This window comes from Moschus berezovskii, chromosome 5, assembly GCF_049115385.1.
Source record: "Moschus berezovskii isolate FMDL1 chromosome 5, NW_MosBer_1.0, whole genome shotgun sequence".
NCBI lineage: Eukaryota > Metazoa > Chordata > Mammalia > Artiodactyla > Moschidae > Moschus > Moschus berezovskii.
Genome location: NC_142464.1, coordinates 13173365 through 13191990, shown reverse-complemented (window position 1 = coordinate 13191990; position 18626 = coordinate 13173365). Strand labels below are relative to the sequence as shown.

Genomic DNA, 18626 nt, shown 5'->3' with positions numbered 1-18626 from the left:
CTGGAGAATGCTGAGAAATTGAGACGACAGAATAACGAATGTAGTCTCCCATAAAACTAATTTGGGTAGGCAACAGTGCTAAATAAGAATAGTCATTACTACACTGAGGTATCTGTAACCAGAATGTTCACATCATGAATTCTCAAGCAGCAAAGAGGTACATCACTTTCATCACAGAACACAAAAACAGATCTCTGCTCCCATTAGTTGGCATCTCTGGTTCAATGCCAATGTTGGGAATTTCCAACATATCCTTTAAATACTATCTTCTTGACATTTCCATGAAGGATTACAGTTTGGTGACCCTTTTTATCCAAGGTACAAAAGCTGAGACTTTGGTATAAACACCAGGGGAATCCTTGGCTCCACAGCCGTATCCCCAGGAGGTCACCCCATACACAACCCAGCTCCCTGTCGGTCGTTCACACACGAGTGGTCCTCCGCTGTCTCCTTGGCAACTGTCCACACGTTTGTGTTCATGGAGGTTTCCAGCACAGAGCATCCTTCGTGTAAACCAACCCTTATAACGATGTTCACAAAACCTCTTGGGAAGTAAGGGGATGGCTGCTTGTTGTAGAGTTCTTGAGTAGGCTGGTCCTATGTGGGCCAAACAACTGCATTAGATTCCAGCTTACGATCTTAGAGAAAGAGCTATATTTAACAGTTAAATGAACATTTAAGAGTCTTGAAGATAAAAGTCCTATTGTGGCATTAGTGTAGTTTAAATGAGCGATAACTGTAAATGGTTTTTTTCTTCAATGTTTGCAGTTGAAGTGAAGTCGCTCAGTCGTGTCTGACTCTTTGCAAACCCATGGACTGTAGCCCACCATGCTCCTCCATCCATGGAATTTTCCAGGCAAGAGTACTGGAGTGAGCAGTTAACCATACTGTAATCCTTCACTGATCTGTTTCTCAGTACTGAAGTTTTTGAAGAATAGTTGAGTAACATTTACGGATTTGCCTGCTAGAAAAGGGTAACCTATGGAAAGCGCGTTTGTGCAGGCTATAGAATTTAACTTCTCTGTATTCAAATGCTGAGGGTGCATTCATGCTCATTCTGTATTAGCATATCCATTGTTCTAAAACTCATCTACATCAACTGGCAATCACTATCCTCAATATTTCATGAAGATGATTCAGAAACAGCTATATACAGACAGCCTTAAGTTTAACATCTTGACGTTAAGGTACTGTATTTACTAGTTTAGTGGCTAAAATGCATAATTGGTAGGTTCTCCGTGACAGCCTTTACTTGCATCTAAATTCCACCATTATTGTCCAGTGTACTCAACTGCAGTGATTCATAATAAAATCATTTGGTGAAATTTACTTCCTGTGTTACCTCTGTTCAGATGTAGTGTCTTAAGGAAAATGATTGAACTTTCCCTGAAGAAGTAATTTTAACACCTACACTTTAATCTTCGATTTGCATCATAGCTCAGCACAGTGTTTCCTTCAGAAAGCATTTACTCTGACCTGATTTTATTACATCATCCAGGAAGTGTTTCCATTTTTTATGATTTCTCTCAGGATTGGTCCCAGTATTCTGTATCTGCTACAGGTGTTTCTACATTTTGCTGCTATGAAATAGTGTTGAATCTAAAGAAAGTGTAAGTGTTAGTTGCTAAGTCTTATCTGATCTTCGCAACCCCGTGGACTCCCGGTCTAAAGCCAAGATTTAATGGATAAAATGAACACTGAAATATAAATTTACTAGGTAAAACCTTATTGAAATCATCACCTATAGAAATACGTATTGGATGCTGTTTTCAAGAGTACAGTTAACAGTGTTAATTATTTTTAATGCAGAGTAGTCAGCCCAATCATTTCTCCTTATTCAACAGTCATTTGTGAATCAAGTACCTGATCCAGGCGAGATTTAAGAGTTCTGTTTCAAAGACTATCCTGAGCAAGCACTGCTGTTTAGGACATCGTGTCCAATTTTGTGTGACCCCATGGACCGTAGCCCACCAGGCTCCTCTGTCCATGGGATTCTCCAGGCAAGAACACTGGAGTGGGTTGTCATTTCCTTCTCCAGGGGATATTCCTGACCCAGGAATCAAACCCACATCTCCTGCATTGGCAAGGGGATTCTTTACCCGTGAGCTCCTGAGAAAGCCCTAGCTGATGTTAATTCTAGCAAGACAATACAGAAAGTTGTTTGCCTGAGAAGAAGAGCATAAGCTGAACACTATCTGTGGGAAGAACAGAAAGGGGAGAGTGATGAAGGAGAAACCCAAGTAGGGTGTATCCCTCCTCTTGAACCTCAGCAGCTTTGTTTTGTTTTTTGGCTGTTCTTTATTTAAAAATCTCCATAAGATTTAGTTTGATAAAGGGCTCCATTACAAAAACAAAAACACCTAATACCAAAGCCCTTTGAAGCGTTGTGTATGTGTTATTCCCCCAGTAGTGTCGGACTCTTTGTGACCCCATGGACTGTGGCCCACCAGGCTCCTCTGTCCATGGAATTCTCCAGGCAAGAATACTGGGGTGGGTTGCCATTTCCTTCTCCATTTGCTGGGGTAGCTACATCAAAGTCATCTGGGAAAACTTTCAGAGACAGCCAGGCCCAAGTCCTAAGGTAGTGTCTACATCCTAATGGAAACCATAGTGCCCTCAGGACAGGAATCCAAGTTGCATGCAAGCATCTGACACTTGGCAGAATCTACAAACAACTAAGCCTGAACCCCCTTTTAAGATTTTGCTACCCACTGTACTGAATGGGGTACTGATGCTGTACCCCATGTACTGATGCTGAAACTGAAGCTCCAATACTTCAGCCACTGATGCAAAGAGCCAACTCACTGGAAATGACTCTGGTGCTGGGAAAGATTGAAGGCAGGAGAAGGGGGCGACAGAGGACAAGACAGTTGGATGACATCACCAACTCAATGGACATGAGTTTAAGCAAAGTCCAGGAGATGGAGAAGAACAGGGAAGCCTGGTGTGCCACAGTCCATGGGGTCGGAAAGAGTGACATGACTTAGCAACCGAACCACCACCCTCTGCACAAAGGGATAACCCAGACCTAGAAGGTGGCCGCATCTGCACTGTTTGGGTCTCTACGTTACCTGTGTCTCCCCATCCTGTTATGTAGCAGTTGGGGGCTCTCTTCTGTGGCCTCTCTCTCCAGCGTGGCAAGCAGGCTGGCAGAACGTGGCTGCTGAGTCTGGCACACTGCTCCTCCGGTCCTTGTAACCTAACCAGGGCGATGTCATAGTCATTGCTGTACGGGCGGTACTGCTGGTGGGTTACGATCTGCTCGACTCCGATCTCCTCTTCAAACTCCTCCGGCACCAGCGTATGATAATCCCCAACCCGAACCACGTAGTTCCTAGTACTGTTACCGTACCTGAGAGGCAGAGAGAGCTAATGGGAGGCTTGCTTCAAACGCTGTAAACTGGTCACTGCCTGCCAGGAAGCTTAATAGAGATACTTGTAACCCTTGCTTCCAAATCATTAACTCCTTTTGTAAGTTTCACCTTTCTTTCCATTTCTCTGACCCCACTGCTCTGTCTCTGCTCATGTTTTTTCTTCATTCGTTTCACTGTTTAACCCAGGTTACTGTCTGTTTTCTGAGAAGGATTAAAGGTGGAGGATGAATGAACCAGTCATTTTCCCACCATGAAAAAGGATCAAAACAGGAGCGAATGGAATAGGGTAAAATTACAATTCTGCCTTTGCTGTCATCTCTTTTTTTTTGTCATTTTCCAAGATGGTGACTTTCCCATGAAGTTCCATGAGGGCAGAAACCATGTCTGGTCTAACTCTGTATCTCCCAGATCACTTAATTAGCACAATCCACTTTACTCCCGTTCCTGTGAACTAAATGTAAACCAAAACTGTTATCTTCAGGCAACATACATTCATTATACGCTCTCCTCTCTTAAATCTTTGTTCAGACAGTGAGACCTACTTTGACGCTCATTTGAAATTACAGCCCACCCTTGTTTATCATTCCATTCCTCCAGCACTCCCACAATCCTTATCTGCTCTGCTTTTTCCTTTTTTAAAAACTCTACTTTCTAACAAACTATCTAGTTTACTTATCATTTATTATTCTGTCTCGCCTTGCTTAAACAAAAGGTACTCAGGGCGGGGATCTTTTATCTGTGTTCACTGATGAATCTTACACATCTAGTATAGCAACGCCAGTTAAGTAGAAATGCAGCATACATTGGTTGATTTAATGAATGAATGCAGATTTTTAATGAATGTCTTTTTTCCATAGGAACTACTCACATAAAAAATAAGCATAATATTTACTTGGTTGATAGGTCTCAGCCTGTTTTTCCGCCAGCATACCTTGATTCTGATACATCTACCTAAAGCAGTTTCTGAAGCTCGGCACTACTGACATTAGGGACCAGGTTATTCTTTACTGTAAAAGGGGTTCCTGTGCACTGTAGGATGTTTAGAAGCATCCCTGCCCTCTCTGTTCACTCGATGTCAGCTGCACACACACTCACATACACACACCCAAGTTTGACAACCAAAAATGTCTCCAGATGTTGCCAGATACTCCCTATGGTGCAAACTGTTCCCATTGAGAACCACCAATCTACAAGATGCAGTCCACCTCCTGATCACTTCCTCTTTCTCACTGAAGAGTACAGCACCTTGTTCACGTCCATCTGTGCGAGCGTGCCAAGTCGCCTCAGTCACGTCCGACTCTGCGACGCCATGGACTGTAGCCCACCAGGCTCCTCTGTCCATGGGATTCTCCAGGCAAGAATACTGGAGTGGGTTGCCATGCCCTCCTCCAGGGGATCTTCCAGACCCAGGGATCAGACCCGTTTCTCTTAAATCTCCTGCATAGCAGGTGGGTTCTTTACCACTAGCCCCACCTAGGAAGTCCCCACTTCTCCTCTGTGGCTACTTAAAACATTCTCAGCAGGACTTCCCTGGTGGCTCAGGGGAAGGTTCAATCCCTAGTTGGGTTCAATCCCTAGTCCAGGAAGATGGAAGACCACACGTGCTGCGGGGCAACTAAGCCCATGCAACTGAGCTACTGAACCTGTGCTCTGGAGCCCCAGAGCCACAATTATGAAGCCCACTCTAGAGCCCGTGCTCCGCAACAAGAGAAGCCACCACGGTGAGAAGCCCTCACACCACTTCTAGAGAGTAGCCCCTGCTCACTGCAACTAGAGACAAGCCCACACAGCAACGAAGTTAAATTTGCTCCAAGACTCTAATAGCCCTAAGTAGGGCTCTGACAACACTTCAATCTATAAAGTGGCTTTCGTAACTATGTCAACTCGAAAACCTGAACAATGCAACAAAGAGATCACCTACTAGTGATATATGAAACTAACAATTTCCTGCGAGTCCTTGAAATTCTCCATTTTGAACCTTAAATTATCACATATCTTAAAGTACAGAAGGCTTTTCATATATTGTGCTTAGACTTCTTGTGGGTTCCACTTCAAACTTTAGGATTATTTCATATCCTGAAACTGTAAAAAGTAACAGTCATGAAGAATAATCAGATATTTAAATAACTCATTTATACTTTCTGTGTATTGATACTGTTATATTATAAAATTAAATACTTCTCATTAATATACAGGTTTTTAAAGAAAAATCCCAAGTGATTAACTGTCACTGCATCCTTGAAAGAGCTGCTGAAAGGTTGCCTGTATCTCTGGAATGGAATTTAAGAAATTAATCTCAAGCTTCACTGTCCAGCTCAAGAAGCAGTGGCCACATGTGCTCTTGGAGCACTTGAAATGTGGATAGTCCAAAATGAGATGTGAAGTGGATGAAACTGGAGCCTGTTGTACAGAGTGAAGTAAGTCAGAGAAACACCAGTACAGTACACTGACGCATATATATGGGATTTAGAAAGATGGTAACACTGACCCTGTATATGAGACAGCAAAAGAGACACAGACATAAAGAACAGACTTTTGGACTCTGTAGGAGAAGGCGAGGGTGGGACGATTTGAGAGAATAGCATTGAAACATGTATATTACCACATGTGAAACAGACGACCAGTGCAAGTTCAATGCATGAAGCAGGGCACTCAAAGGCGGTCCTCTGGGACAACCCACAGGGATGGAGTGGGGAGGGAGGTGGGTGGGGGTTCAGGATGGGGGGACACGTGCACCATGGCTGATTCATGTCAGTGTATGGCAAAAACCATCATAATATTGTAATTAGCCTCCAATTTAATAATTTATAAAAAAATATAGTGGTGAATATTTACTACAAAAAAAGTACAAAATGTGCATAAGATTTCAAACATTTAGTATGAAAAAGAATATAAAATATATTGTTTCTATAGATAATAGGAATATAAAATATCAATTTTTATATAATATTTTGGATATACTAAGTGAGATGAAATATATCATTAAAATTAACTTCACCCATTTAGTTTTTTAATCTTTTAAAGTGGATACCAGAAAATTTAAAGTTACATATATGATTTGTAATCGTGGCTCACATTATATTCCTAACTGGTCTAGAGAAATAGTCTGGCATAAAGTAGGCAACCTATTATGTTTCTTTAATGCAATCTCTTATGTTGCTTATAACTCTTAAGCTCCAGTTATGAGACATTCCCTATGTATGTCAACATTTTATATTATTTAAGATAATTACATTACTGTTCAACCTAAAAACTTTTTTTTACTGCAACAATATTTTCTGTTCTTCAAAAGAGAGCTTTGACACTTAGCTAAAATAATCCTTGCATCTAAAAATCCTATATAAATATGTCCTACGTTATCTAAATTTTAGCCAGTGAACAAAGAAACAGGACATTATTACATGGAAATTTATTTTTTAAATATCCCAGTCTTAAAGTCTTGGACAATCTTGCCTTCATGTGTCACTTCATGTCTGGATTACTGCAACAGTCTGCTAAGTGGCATCACTACTTCAAGTTTTAACTTTTTCAAGCCATCCTTCACGTTGCAGCCAGAGCAAAATAGAAATATCTGGTAATATAACTACTCTTCTGTATACCCTTCAAGGGGTCCTGACTGTCTACACAATAAAGTTCAAATTCCTTCAGTGATACACAAATCCATCCAAGAACAGCACTGTCCACCACTCTGATACCGCTTCTGTGCCAGTCATTTTAGTGGCTTGAAGAGGTGTCTGACAAACCTGTCTTTATTCAAACTATTTGCAGTATCATTCCCCTGTCCTTCACCCTAAGATGGCAAAAACTGATTTTAACTTTTAAGTCTCAAGATCTAGAACACTCTTCCTGCCCTCCCAGAAAGCTGCCCAAGCCTTCCTTTGAACACTCCCAACAGCACTGTCAGAGCATTTACAACAGTTTCTAGGACTTGTTGGGCTCCCTGGGGGCTCAGCGGTAAAGGATCCGTCTGCAATGCAGGAGACGCAGGTTCGATCCCTAGGTTGGGAAGATCCCCTGGAGGAGGGCATGGCTTATTCTTGCCTAGAGAATCCCATGGACAGAGGAGCCTGGTGGGCTACAGCCCATGCGGTTACAAAGAATCGGACCCGACTGAGGTGACTGAGCGTGCACCCACACACTAGGACTTGTTAAGACGTCAGGTCTACCCTGTCAAAGGCTCCCTGAGTGTAAGCCCATGTTATGCCCACTTTTGTGAGCAAAGAAGTCAGCACAGAGAAAGCTTTTAATAAATATATGCTAAATGACTTCTTTTGGAAGACACACGCATACACTCTCATCCCTAAATTAATGACGTGAAAGAGATGTCTCACCAATTGCTATGTTGTAACAACACCATCACAGAAGTTTTTATTTCTTTGGAAAAATAAACAAAGGTCCCCACAAAGACGTACTGTTCTCATTAATGCTGATTGTTCATGAGAACCACCTGTACCACTTTTAAGACTACAAATGTCCAGGCCACACAAACTCTGAGAACATTACATCAACAGAGCCGATGTAGGACCACAGGTGATCCAAATTCACAGCAGGACTCTAGAACCATCGAAACAAAGACTGAAAGGCACCAGCTTAACTCCCGTCCCTTCATGCCTGGAATCTCACTGAAATGAAGTAAGCCTCCTAAAAGACGGCTGCTGCTGCTGCTGCTAAGTCACTTCAGTCGTGTCCAACTCTGTGCGACCCCATAGACGGAAGCCCACCAGGCTCCCCCATCCCTGGGATTCTCCAGGCAAGAACACTGGAGTGGGTTGCCATTTCCTTCTCCAATGTGTGAAAGTGGAAAGTGAAAAGTGAAAGTGAAGTCGCTCAGTCGTGTCCGACCCTTAGCGACCCCACGGACTGCAGCCTACCAGGCTCCTCCATCCATGGGATTTTCTAGGCAACAGTACTACTAGACTGCAATCACATGAACAGGTACACATTCCATACACACACACACTGTTCTCAGGCCAGGTGGACTTTAGCATGTATTTTCATATACTGCAGTGGTTGTTTAGTCGCTAAGTCGTGTCCAACTCTTGCGATCCCATGGACTGTAGCCTGCCTCTGTCCGTGGAACTCTCCAGACAAGAATACTGGACTAAGTTGCCATTTCCTTCTCCAGGGGATCTTCCCGACCCAGGGATAGAACTTAGGTCTCTTGCATTGGCAGGTGGCTTCTTTTAATGCTGAGCCACCAGGGAAGCCCATTTTTGAGTATACCCCCAAATTACTATGCTCACCAATCAGGAGTTGATATTAAACTGAGAATAAAAACAAAATATTTACATGACAAGAAGGAAAAATGCACCACTCTTGTTAAAATGAAGTTCTTTATTAGTATGCATACCTTTAAAATCCTGATTTAAGAGATGGACCAGCTAAACCCAAGAAGTGATTCCCACACTCCTTTCACTCCAGTTATTCTTAGAATAGATTTATGCTTGGAATTTGAAGATCATCTGACATAAGACTAGATTAGTTTGCTAGCCAAATATTTGTCTCCAGTGTCACCTCTCCTAGTGGGTATGATTATATACTTCACAGATAACACTTTGGCTGAGGTTACCAGTATAGTTTTGGGCTTAGAAAGCATTTTCTATGGTTCTAGACTTCTCAAGAAAACTTATCAAGGAATTCTCTTTTTCAATGTATTTTAAGGTATTTCTAGTTGAACTTTTGTTATTTTAATAGATTATTTTCAAAACTGCTTCTAAAACAAACATTTCAGATTTTGGCTGACACGCCATTCAGTTGTTTGCTTTGCTGAAATGCCTTCCACTCCCCCTCAAATAAAAACTGGATGAAATTCCTGTACAAGTTTGAGCAAAAGAGGATCTAAGACAGGGCAGATCCTCTATTTCAGTTTTTCTGAGATTCTAGAACTAAACAACAATTTAAAATTTCTAGAATTAAAAAGAGAAGAGTGAATTCAGGTGGCAGGGTCATTTTTCTTATGTGTGTTCTCTCTATAGATTTATCTATTCAAAAAGACAATATTTTACATCAGCCTGTACACATCTGGTACTACTAGAATCTGTCCTTGTCTGCTGTCTGAAAGTCAAAAAGTGGCTGACTAAGTTGCTTGGGTGAAGTGAAGTCGTTCAGTCGTGCCCGACTCTTTGCAACCTCATGAACAGTAGCCTGCACCAAGCTCCTCCGTCCATGGGATTTTCTGGGCAAGAGTACTGGAGTGGGTTGCCATTTTATACACATGTGGTGTGTGTTCAGGAAATGATTTTAGCATGATTGATGCTATTGTGTACATAACCAAAGATCTTGTTCTTGAATTCTACCATGTTCCAGGTCATGCTGGAACACAGGTTTAAGTACAGGACACATTTTGTTTTTAAAAAGTAAGTCCCATTACTTCTGTGCCTCATCTTTATAATTATAATCCCTAATAATCGAGATATTTCTGGTTTTCAGAGCACTAGTCTCTGACAATTTCCAGCTGCTATGGTGTCTCTAGGCAAACAGTCAAAAAGATAAAATCAGGTCAAGCTATAATTCTTGATAAAATAAAATTTGTTGCAGAACTACAGAAATAAAAGAATCCTTTTATTGAAGTACATTCAAATGGTGTTTGTTATCAGAACAAGCAATTAAAAGAAATTAGCATTCAGGAATTTTTCTCTTAATTATATTCCCATACTACCACAGAGACAGGGTCATTTTATTGTACTTGAATAATTATTTAAAATAGGAAACAGCAAAAGCAAGCAATTTGTATTGCATAAAATTCACAGGGTAACTGCAAAACAAAAACTTCATTTATCCAGGTTTCTGCTTCAAACTGCCAATGGGATGTTGCATTCCTATTAACACTAGGAAAAATGTGAAAAATGGGATAGAAGGCCTTTAAACAGTGATTTACTAACTACCTCAGTTACCCCTGTTAGCATAAAAGAATGTTTTGGACACCTCATAATATGTGAAAGCTATGAACATAGAGCTGCATTACTAAAATTTTGTCAGCCTGCCAATAAAGTACCTTTATCATATAGAGATGCTATAGAAAATCAGTATAACAGGATGGTGGATATGAGTAATTGTGTTCTGATCTCATCATCCCCAGGCCATCATTCCTAGATTATTCTGATATGAGGATTACATGAAAGAGTGAATATTCTACAGAGCCAAAAAAATAAACATTTAAGAAACTGTCATCCTATAGCATAAAATAACACAGATGGTGAGAGCAATCTATGCTGTATTGTCCAGAATGGCTGTTCAAGAGCACTGGACCATATTATCACTGCAAGAATTAGGCACCATAAAACGTCCCATGAAGAAGAAACTATAGTTAGGGCTTCCCTTGTGGCTCAGCTGGTAAAGAATCCACCCGCAATGCGGGAGACCTGGGTTCAATCCCTAGGTTGGGAAGATCCCCTGAAGAAGAGAAAGGCTACCCACTCCAGTATTATGACCTAGAGAATTCCATGGACTGTATATATAGTCCATGGGGTCACAAGGAGTTGAACATGACTGAGCGATTTTAAAGAAAAAACAATTTGGCTTTTGGGCTTCCCTCATAGATCAGTCGGTAAAGAATCTGCCTGCGGTGCAAGAGACCAGGGTCCGGAAGATCCCCTGGAGAAGGAAATGGCAACCCACTCCAGTATCCTTGCCTGGAAAATCCCATGGACAGAGAAGCCTGGTGGGCTGAGTCCAAAGGGTCACAAAGAGTCGGGCACAACTGAGTGACCAACACTTCACTGATAATTAAAGCAGTAGAAATACAAACAGAAAGGAAAAGGGTGTGAGAGAGCTAATTTCAAAATACTAAACTAGGTCCCCTCCCAGGGGGCCTTAAGTTAGACTCCCAAGAATTTAAAAGGAAGTGAAAGTGAAGTGAAAGCTGCTCAGTCGTGTCCAACTCTTTGCGGCCCCATGGACTATACAGTCCATGGCATTCTCCAGGCCAGAGTACTGGAGTGAGTAGCCTTTCCCTTTTCCAGGGGAGCTTCCCAACCCAGGGATCGACCCAGGTCTCCCACATTGCAGGCGGATTCTTTAGCAGCTGAGCACAGGGGAAGCCCTCAAAAGGAAGAGAGCGTCTCAGAAGCTAACCACATTGCTTCTGCAGTACAGTGTGCTGTGTGTGTGCTGAGTTGCTCAGTCGTCTCTCACTCTTTGTGACCCCATGAGCTGTAGCCTGACAGCTCCTCTGTCCATGGAACTTCCCAGGCAAGAAAAAGACGCCACACCCCCAGTGCAAGAGGCCTGGGTTCGATCCCCTGGCTGAGGAACTAGATCCCACGTATCACAACTAACAGCCAGTGCAGCCAAATAAATAAAAATATGTATATTTTTAAAAAAAAGGAATACTGGAGTTACTGGAGTGGGTTTCCATTTCCCCCTCCAGGGGATCTTCCCAACCCAAGGACTGAACCCATGTCTCTTTCATCTCCTGCTCGGCAGGCACATTCTTTACCACTGCACCAACTGGGAAGCCCCTTCTACACTACAGTGTCTACAATTCAAGAGGAAAATTCTCTATTTTTGCACATTTCCAAGTTTTTGATGACTAAAAGAAGGTTGTTTTAATCCAAAGTCCCTGAACCCAGAAGACAAAATTTGGAGTTTGTTCTAATCAGTGGTCACTGTCCTCTAATCACTGGCTTTCAGAAAACTTACTGTAATAAAGATGTGAGTTGTAGCCTCCTTGGGCACTTCAAAACAACAGACCAAATCAGATGGATGCGTAACACCTTTGCAAAACAGATTTCTCCCTATTAACATTAAGAGTCTTGCATTCTATCCAAAGCAAGTGAGAATGCTGCATATCATCAACTACCCCTCTGCTTCTTAATCAACTGTCTTTATTTTATACTGTGCAGATAATGGAAAGAAATTCAGAATGACATATGGAAGGAATTATCCATTGATCTAGGTTTAAAATACCACCATCTTCTAAAGAGTTCAACATTCTTAAATATATCCACTATCTGGCAACTGATCCCCCACTTTCATCATGTAACCATCATTTAGGGGGTCTATTTGTGCCAAGTAATATATTAGACACTTAGTTAATAAACACAAGTGAGACGATTACTGACTTGAAGCAATAATCTAGAAGGAACAAGCCAAGAGAGGAATAATGACCTTTAAAGAAACAAACCCAAACATGTACCTTAAAAAAAAAACCTTTAAGGGAACTCAAAAGTCAAATCAAAGTTTTCAACCTCAAGTGGAATTTTTGGACAATTTCCCTACTTTAATACTCTAAGCCTTGAACTCCATGGTCTATAACTTTTAGCAGAGAGAGACCAACTTAAAAGACAAGGAGTCCTGAGCAAGAAGAGGAAAATCTAATTATTTCACTTAAATTCTAAGCGCAAGAATCCAGTTTCTCTGCAATTTCCTACATTTTTCTCCAATAGTCAGTGAGATGAAACCATCCTGAATTGTCTACTTTAGTTAATAATAATCTTTGATTCCTGTTTTTGAACCCTCCCATAATAACAACCAACATTTGTTCTTAATTTTACAGATATAAAAAACCTTTACATATTTTGCAGATCATTTGTTCCTCTCTGTGGAACATTATTGCCTCCAATTTACAGATAAGAAAACTGAGGCTGCTGTTTATTATTTATTTTTAAATTTATATTATTATTTATAATTATAAATAATTATTATTTATTATTTTATTTTATTATAATAATTAAATTATTAAAATAATCTCTACAAAGTGCAACAATGACCAGTTGGAGGAGCTGGAACTGTAACTTTGTTCTTTTTTTCTCTTTTACTGGTGGTATTAAGGTTGCCATTTTTTTTCTTTTTTATTTATAAAATTTAATAAATGGTACAAAGCACAATGCCATAAACATTAGCAGTTAAAATATCACCAAATGAAAAAAATACTATAGAATACACAGTTGCAAAAAGCTACATTAAGTTATTTTACAACTGCCTCAAGCTGCACAAAGAAAAAAAAAACCCAATGCCTTACCTAAGTTATCCCTCTCTCAAAATAATGCCATTTATATTATAAACCACGAACTCCCCATCAAAAGACGGGAACTGCTTTTGTTAATTCATATATATATACATATGACTGTATCACTTTGCTATACACCTGAAACAAACACAACACTGTAAATAAAATATAGTACAATATAAAATAAAAATAAGTAACAGACCTTTGGGGCTTTACACCGAGTCTTTAGAGTTCCTATCAGAGGGATAACAGCACCACAGCCGCACTGAATCCTCATGAAGGAGGCACACGAATGACTGGATTACAAGAGTTACAGGAATGAGAGCTGCTCACTTCCCAGAAACTACAGCTCACAGAAAACCAACAAAGGCACGAGACACAGACCATTCACTTATGAATGTGTAAAACTCAAGAAAGTCCACATCATTCCTACAACATGTCGAAAGGGCCCAATTCACACAATACCAACTTTCTCATGGTTCTGGTTAAATTACATATACCAGTTTATAACAAATGGCAAAATCTGTAACTCTGTTCAAAGTTTTAAAAAATTACTGAAGAATAATTTCTTGTATTTCTATGCCACCATTATAGTTCTGGTTTCTAATTTCTTAATTAGTAAATTCAGCATGCAGGTTCTATCCCAGGCTAATTTATACACTTACGGAAGAAACAGCCTCTTAAATCCACAGAATGTTGAGGTGGGGACCCCCAACCACGTCAGATTCGTTTCACATATGATAATATACATGTTTCAATCCATTCTCCCAAATTATCCCACCCTCGCCCTCTCCCACAGAGTCCAAAAGACTGCTCCACACATCCAAGTCTCTGCTGCTGTCTCGTATTCAGGGTTATCATTATCCTCTTGCTATATTCCATATATATGTGTTAATGTACTGGTGTTTTAGTTTCTGGCTTACTTCGCTTTGTGTAATAGGCTCCAGTTTCATCCACCTCATTAGAACTAATTCAAATGTATTCCTTTTAATCACTGAGTAGTACTCCATGGTGTAAAAGTACCACAGCTTTCTTATCCATTCGTCTGCGGACGGACATCTAGGTTGCTTCCATGTCCTGGCTATTATAAACAGTGCTGCAATGAACATTGGGGTACATGTGTCTCTTTCAATTCTGGTTTCCTCGGTGTGTATGCCAGGAGTGGGATTGCTGGGTCGTATGGCAGTTCTATGTCCAGTTTTTTAAGGAAGCTCCACACTCTTCTCCATAGTGGCTGTACTAGTTTGCATTCCCACCAACAGTGTAAGAGGGTTCCCTTTTCTCCACACCCTCTCCAGCATTTATTGCTTGTAGATTTTTGGATAGCAGCCATTCTGACTGGCGTGAAATGATACCTCATTGTGGTTTTAATTTGCATTTCTCTAATTATAAGGGAAGTTGAGCATCTTTTCATGTGTTTGTTAGCCATCTGTATGTCTTCGTTGGAGAAATGTCTGTTTAGTTCTTTAGCCCATTTTTTGATTGGGTCGTTTATTTTTCTGGAATTGAGCTGCAGGAGTTGCTTGTATATTTTTGAGATTAATCCTTTATCAGTTGCTTCATTTGCTATTATTTTCTCCCATTCTGAAGGCTGTCTTTTCACCTTGCTTATAGTTTCCGTTGCTGTGCAGAAGCTTTTAATTTTAATTAGGTCCCATTTGTTTATTTTTACTTTTATTTCCAATATTCTGGGAGGTGGGTCATGGAGGATCCTGCTGTGACTTATGTCGGAGAGTGTTTTGCCTATGTTCTCCTCTAGGAGTTTTATAGTTTCTGGTCTTACATTTAGATCTTTAATCCATTTAGTTTATTTTTGTGTATGGTGTTAGGGAGTGTTCTAGTTTCATTCTTTTACAAGTGGTTGACCAGTTTTCCCAGCACCACTTGTTAAAGAGATTGTCTTTTCTCCATTGAATATTCTTGCCTCCCTTGTCAAAGATAAGGTGTCCATAGGTGTGTGGATTTATCTCTGGGCTTTCTATTTTCAACATCCATTTATGATAAAACCAATTATGATGAAACCCTCCAGAAAGCAGGCATAGAAGGAACATTCCTCAACATAATAAAAGCCATATATGATAAACCCACAGCAAACATTATCCTCAATGGTGAAAAATTGAAACCATTTCCCCTAAAGTCAGGAACAAGACAAGGGTGCCCACTCTCACCACTACTATTCAACATAGTGTTGGAAGTTTTGACCACAGCAGATAGAGAAGAAAAAGAAATAAAAGGAATCCAGATTGGAACAGAAGAAATAAAACTCTCACTGTGCTGTCTAGGTTGGTCATAACTTTCCTTGCAAGGAGTAAGCGTCTTTTAATTTCCTGGCTGCAATCAGCATCCGCAGTGATTTTGGAGCCCAAAAAAATAAAGTCTGACACTGTTTCCACTGTTTCCCCATCTATTTCCCATGAAGTGATGGGACCAAATGCCATGATCTTTGTTTTCTGAATGTTGAGCTTCAAGCCAACCTTTTCACTCTCCTCTTTCACTTTCATCAAGAGGCTTTTGAGTTCCTCTTCACTTTCTGCCATAAGGGTGGTGTCATCAGCATATCTGAGGTTGTTGATATTTCTCCCAGCAATCTTGATTCCAGCTTGTGCTTCTTCCAGCCCAGCATTCCTCATGATGTACTCTGCAAATAAGTTAAATAAGCAGGGTGACAATATACAGCCTTGACGTACTCCTTTTCCTATTTGGAACCAGTCTGTTGTTCCGTGTCCAGTTCTAACTGTTGCTTCCTGACCTGCATACAGGTTTCTCAAGAGGCAGGTCAGGTGGTCCGGTATTCCCATCTCTTTCAGAATGTTCCAAAGTTTACTGTGATCCACACAGTCAAAGGCTTTGGCATAGTCAATAAAGCAGAAATAGATGTTTTTCTGGAACTCTCTTGCTTTCTCCATGATCCAGCGGATGTTGGCAATTTGATCTCTGGTGCCTCTGCCTTTTCTAAAACCAGTTTAAACATCTGGAAGTTCACAGTTCACGTATTGCTGAAGCCTGGCTTGGAGAATTTTGAGCATGACTTTACTAGCGTGTGAGATGAGTGCAACTGTGCGGTAGTTTGAGCATTCTTTGGCATTGCCTTTGGGATTAGGATGAAGACTGACCTTTTCCAGTCCTGTGGCCACTGCTGAGTTTTCCAAATTTGCTGGCACATTGAGAACAGCACTTTCACAGCATCATCTTTCAGGATTTGAAATAGGTCAACTGGAATTCCATCACCTCCACTAGCTTTGTTCGTAGTGATGCTTTCTAAGGCCTACTTGACTTCACATTCCAAGATGTCTGGCTCTAGGTGAGTGGTCACACCATCATGTTTATCACTACGAACAAAGCTAGTGGAGGTGATGGAATTAAAGCAAGAGAGTTCCAGGAAAACATCTATTTCTGCTCCATTGATTATGCCAAAGCCTTTGACTGTGTAGATCACAATAAACTGGAACATTCTGAAAGAGATGGGCATACCAAACCACCTGACATGCCTCTTGAGAAACCTGTATGCAGGTCAGGAAGCAACAGTCAGAACTGGACATGGAACAACAGACTGGTTCCAAATAGGAAAAGGAGTACGTCAAGGTTGTATATTGTCACCCTGCTTATTTAATTTATATATAGAGTACATCATGAGGAATGCTGGGCTGGAAGAAGCACAAGCTGGAATCAAGATTGCTGGGAGAAATGTCAATAACCTCAGATATGCAGATGACACCACCCTTATGGCAGAAAGTGAAGAGGAACTCAAAGGCCTCTTGATGAAAGTGAAAGAGGAGAGTGAAAAGTTTGGCTTGAAGCTCAACATTCAGAAAACAAAGATCATGGCATCTGGTCCCATCACTTCATGGGAAATAGATGGGGAAACAGTGGAAACAGTGTCAGACTTTGTTTTTATGGGCTCCAAAATCACTGCAGATGCTGATTGCAGCCAGGAAATTAAAAGACGCTTACTCCTTGGAAGGAAAGTTACAACCAACCTAGATAGCACATTAAAAAGCAGAGACATTACCTTGCCAACCAAGGTCCGTCTAGTCAAGGCTATGGTTTTTCCTGTGGTCATATACGGATGTGAGAGTTGGACTGTGAAGAAAGCTGATCACCAAAGAATTGATGCTTTTGAACTGTGGTGCTGGAGAAGACTCTTGAGAGTCCCTTGGACTGCAAGGAGATCCAACCAGTCCATTCTAAAGGAGATCAATCCTGAGTGTTCATTGGAAGGACTGATGCTAAAGCTGAAACTGCAATACTTTGGCCACCTCATGCAACGAGTTGACTCACTGGAAAAGACTCTGATGCTGGGAAAGGTTGGGGGCGGGAGGAGAAGGGGACGACCAAGAATGAGATGGCTGGATGGCATCACCGACTCAATGGACATGAGTTTGAGTGAACTCCGGGAGTTGGTGATGGACAGGGAGGCCTGACGTGCTGTGATTCATGGGGTCGCGAAGAGTCGGACACGACTGAGTGACTGAACTGAACTGAACTTGCATGAAATGTTCCCTTGGTATCTCTAATTTTCTTGAAGAGATTTTTTGTCTTTCCTATTGTGTTGTTTTCCTCTATTTCTTTGCATTGATCACTGAGGAAGGCTTTCTTATCTCTCCTTGCTATTCTTTGGAACTCTGCATTCAGATGCTTATATCTTTCCTTTTCTCCTTTGCTTTTCGCCTCTCTTCTTTTCACAGCTATTTGCAAGGCCTCCTCGACAGCCATTTTGCTTTTTTGCATTTCTTTTCCATGGGAATGGTCTTGGTCCCTGTCTCCTGTACAATGTCACAAACCTCCGTCCTTAGTTCATCAGGCACTCTATCTATCAGATCTAGTCCCTTAAATCTATTTCTCACTTCCACTGTATAATCATAAGGGATTTGATTTAGGTCATATCTGAATGGTCTAGTGGTTTTCTCTACTTTCTTCAATTCAAGTCTGAATTTGGCAATAAGGAGTTCATGATCTGAGCCACAGTCAGATCCAGGGGGCAGTCTGACCCAATTCTGGATAAAAGTCCCCGGATGCCAGACAAAGTGACAACATCGAACCCTATTCCTATTCCTCCCTGTCTGACTTCTTCTGTATAAAATCCGTCAACAGGCACACCAGTGGACTTTAAAACTTCAGTGGCTTTCTAGATTAGTTGTTTTTCCAAACCCTGGGGGCCCAGTCATTAACACGTGCCGGGTCATACTAACCTTGGTCTTAATGGCCAGATCTCACTCTCTGGTTACCCAGTACCAAGTTCTATCGATTTCTCTCAGGGTGTCTACCTTCTCTCCCTCCCATCCTTTGCACCCTTCTACCTTTAT

At 41.0% G+C, this 18626-nt stretch overlaps 1 protein-coding gene across 3 annotated transcripts in view; it reads right to left on the bottom strand.

Moving 5' to 3' along the window:
- Positions 1-289: 289 nt before the first annotated feature.
- PRSS12 (serine protease 12) overlaps positions 290-18626 on the bottom strand; it is an 81790-nt gene continuing 63453 nt past the window's right edge. For 2 of the 3 annotated variants that reach the window (XM_055434877.2, XM_055434876.2), the window contains 2 exons: positions 3072-3352; positions 290-597 (listed from right to left, as the gene is read on the bottom strand). In XM_055434877.2, coding sequence (XP_055290852.1) covers positions 290-597; positions 3072-3352 — 589 coding nt within the window. The remainder of the gene's footprint in view (positions 598-3071; positions 3353-18626) is intronic. The other variant, XM_088836151.1, reaches the window with a different exon arrangement.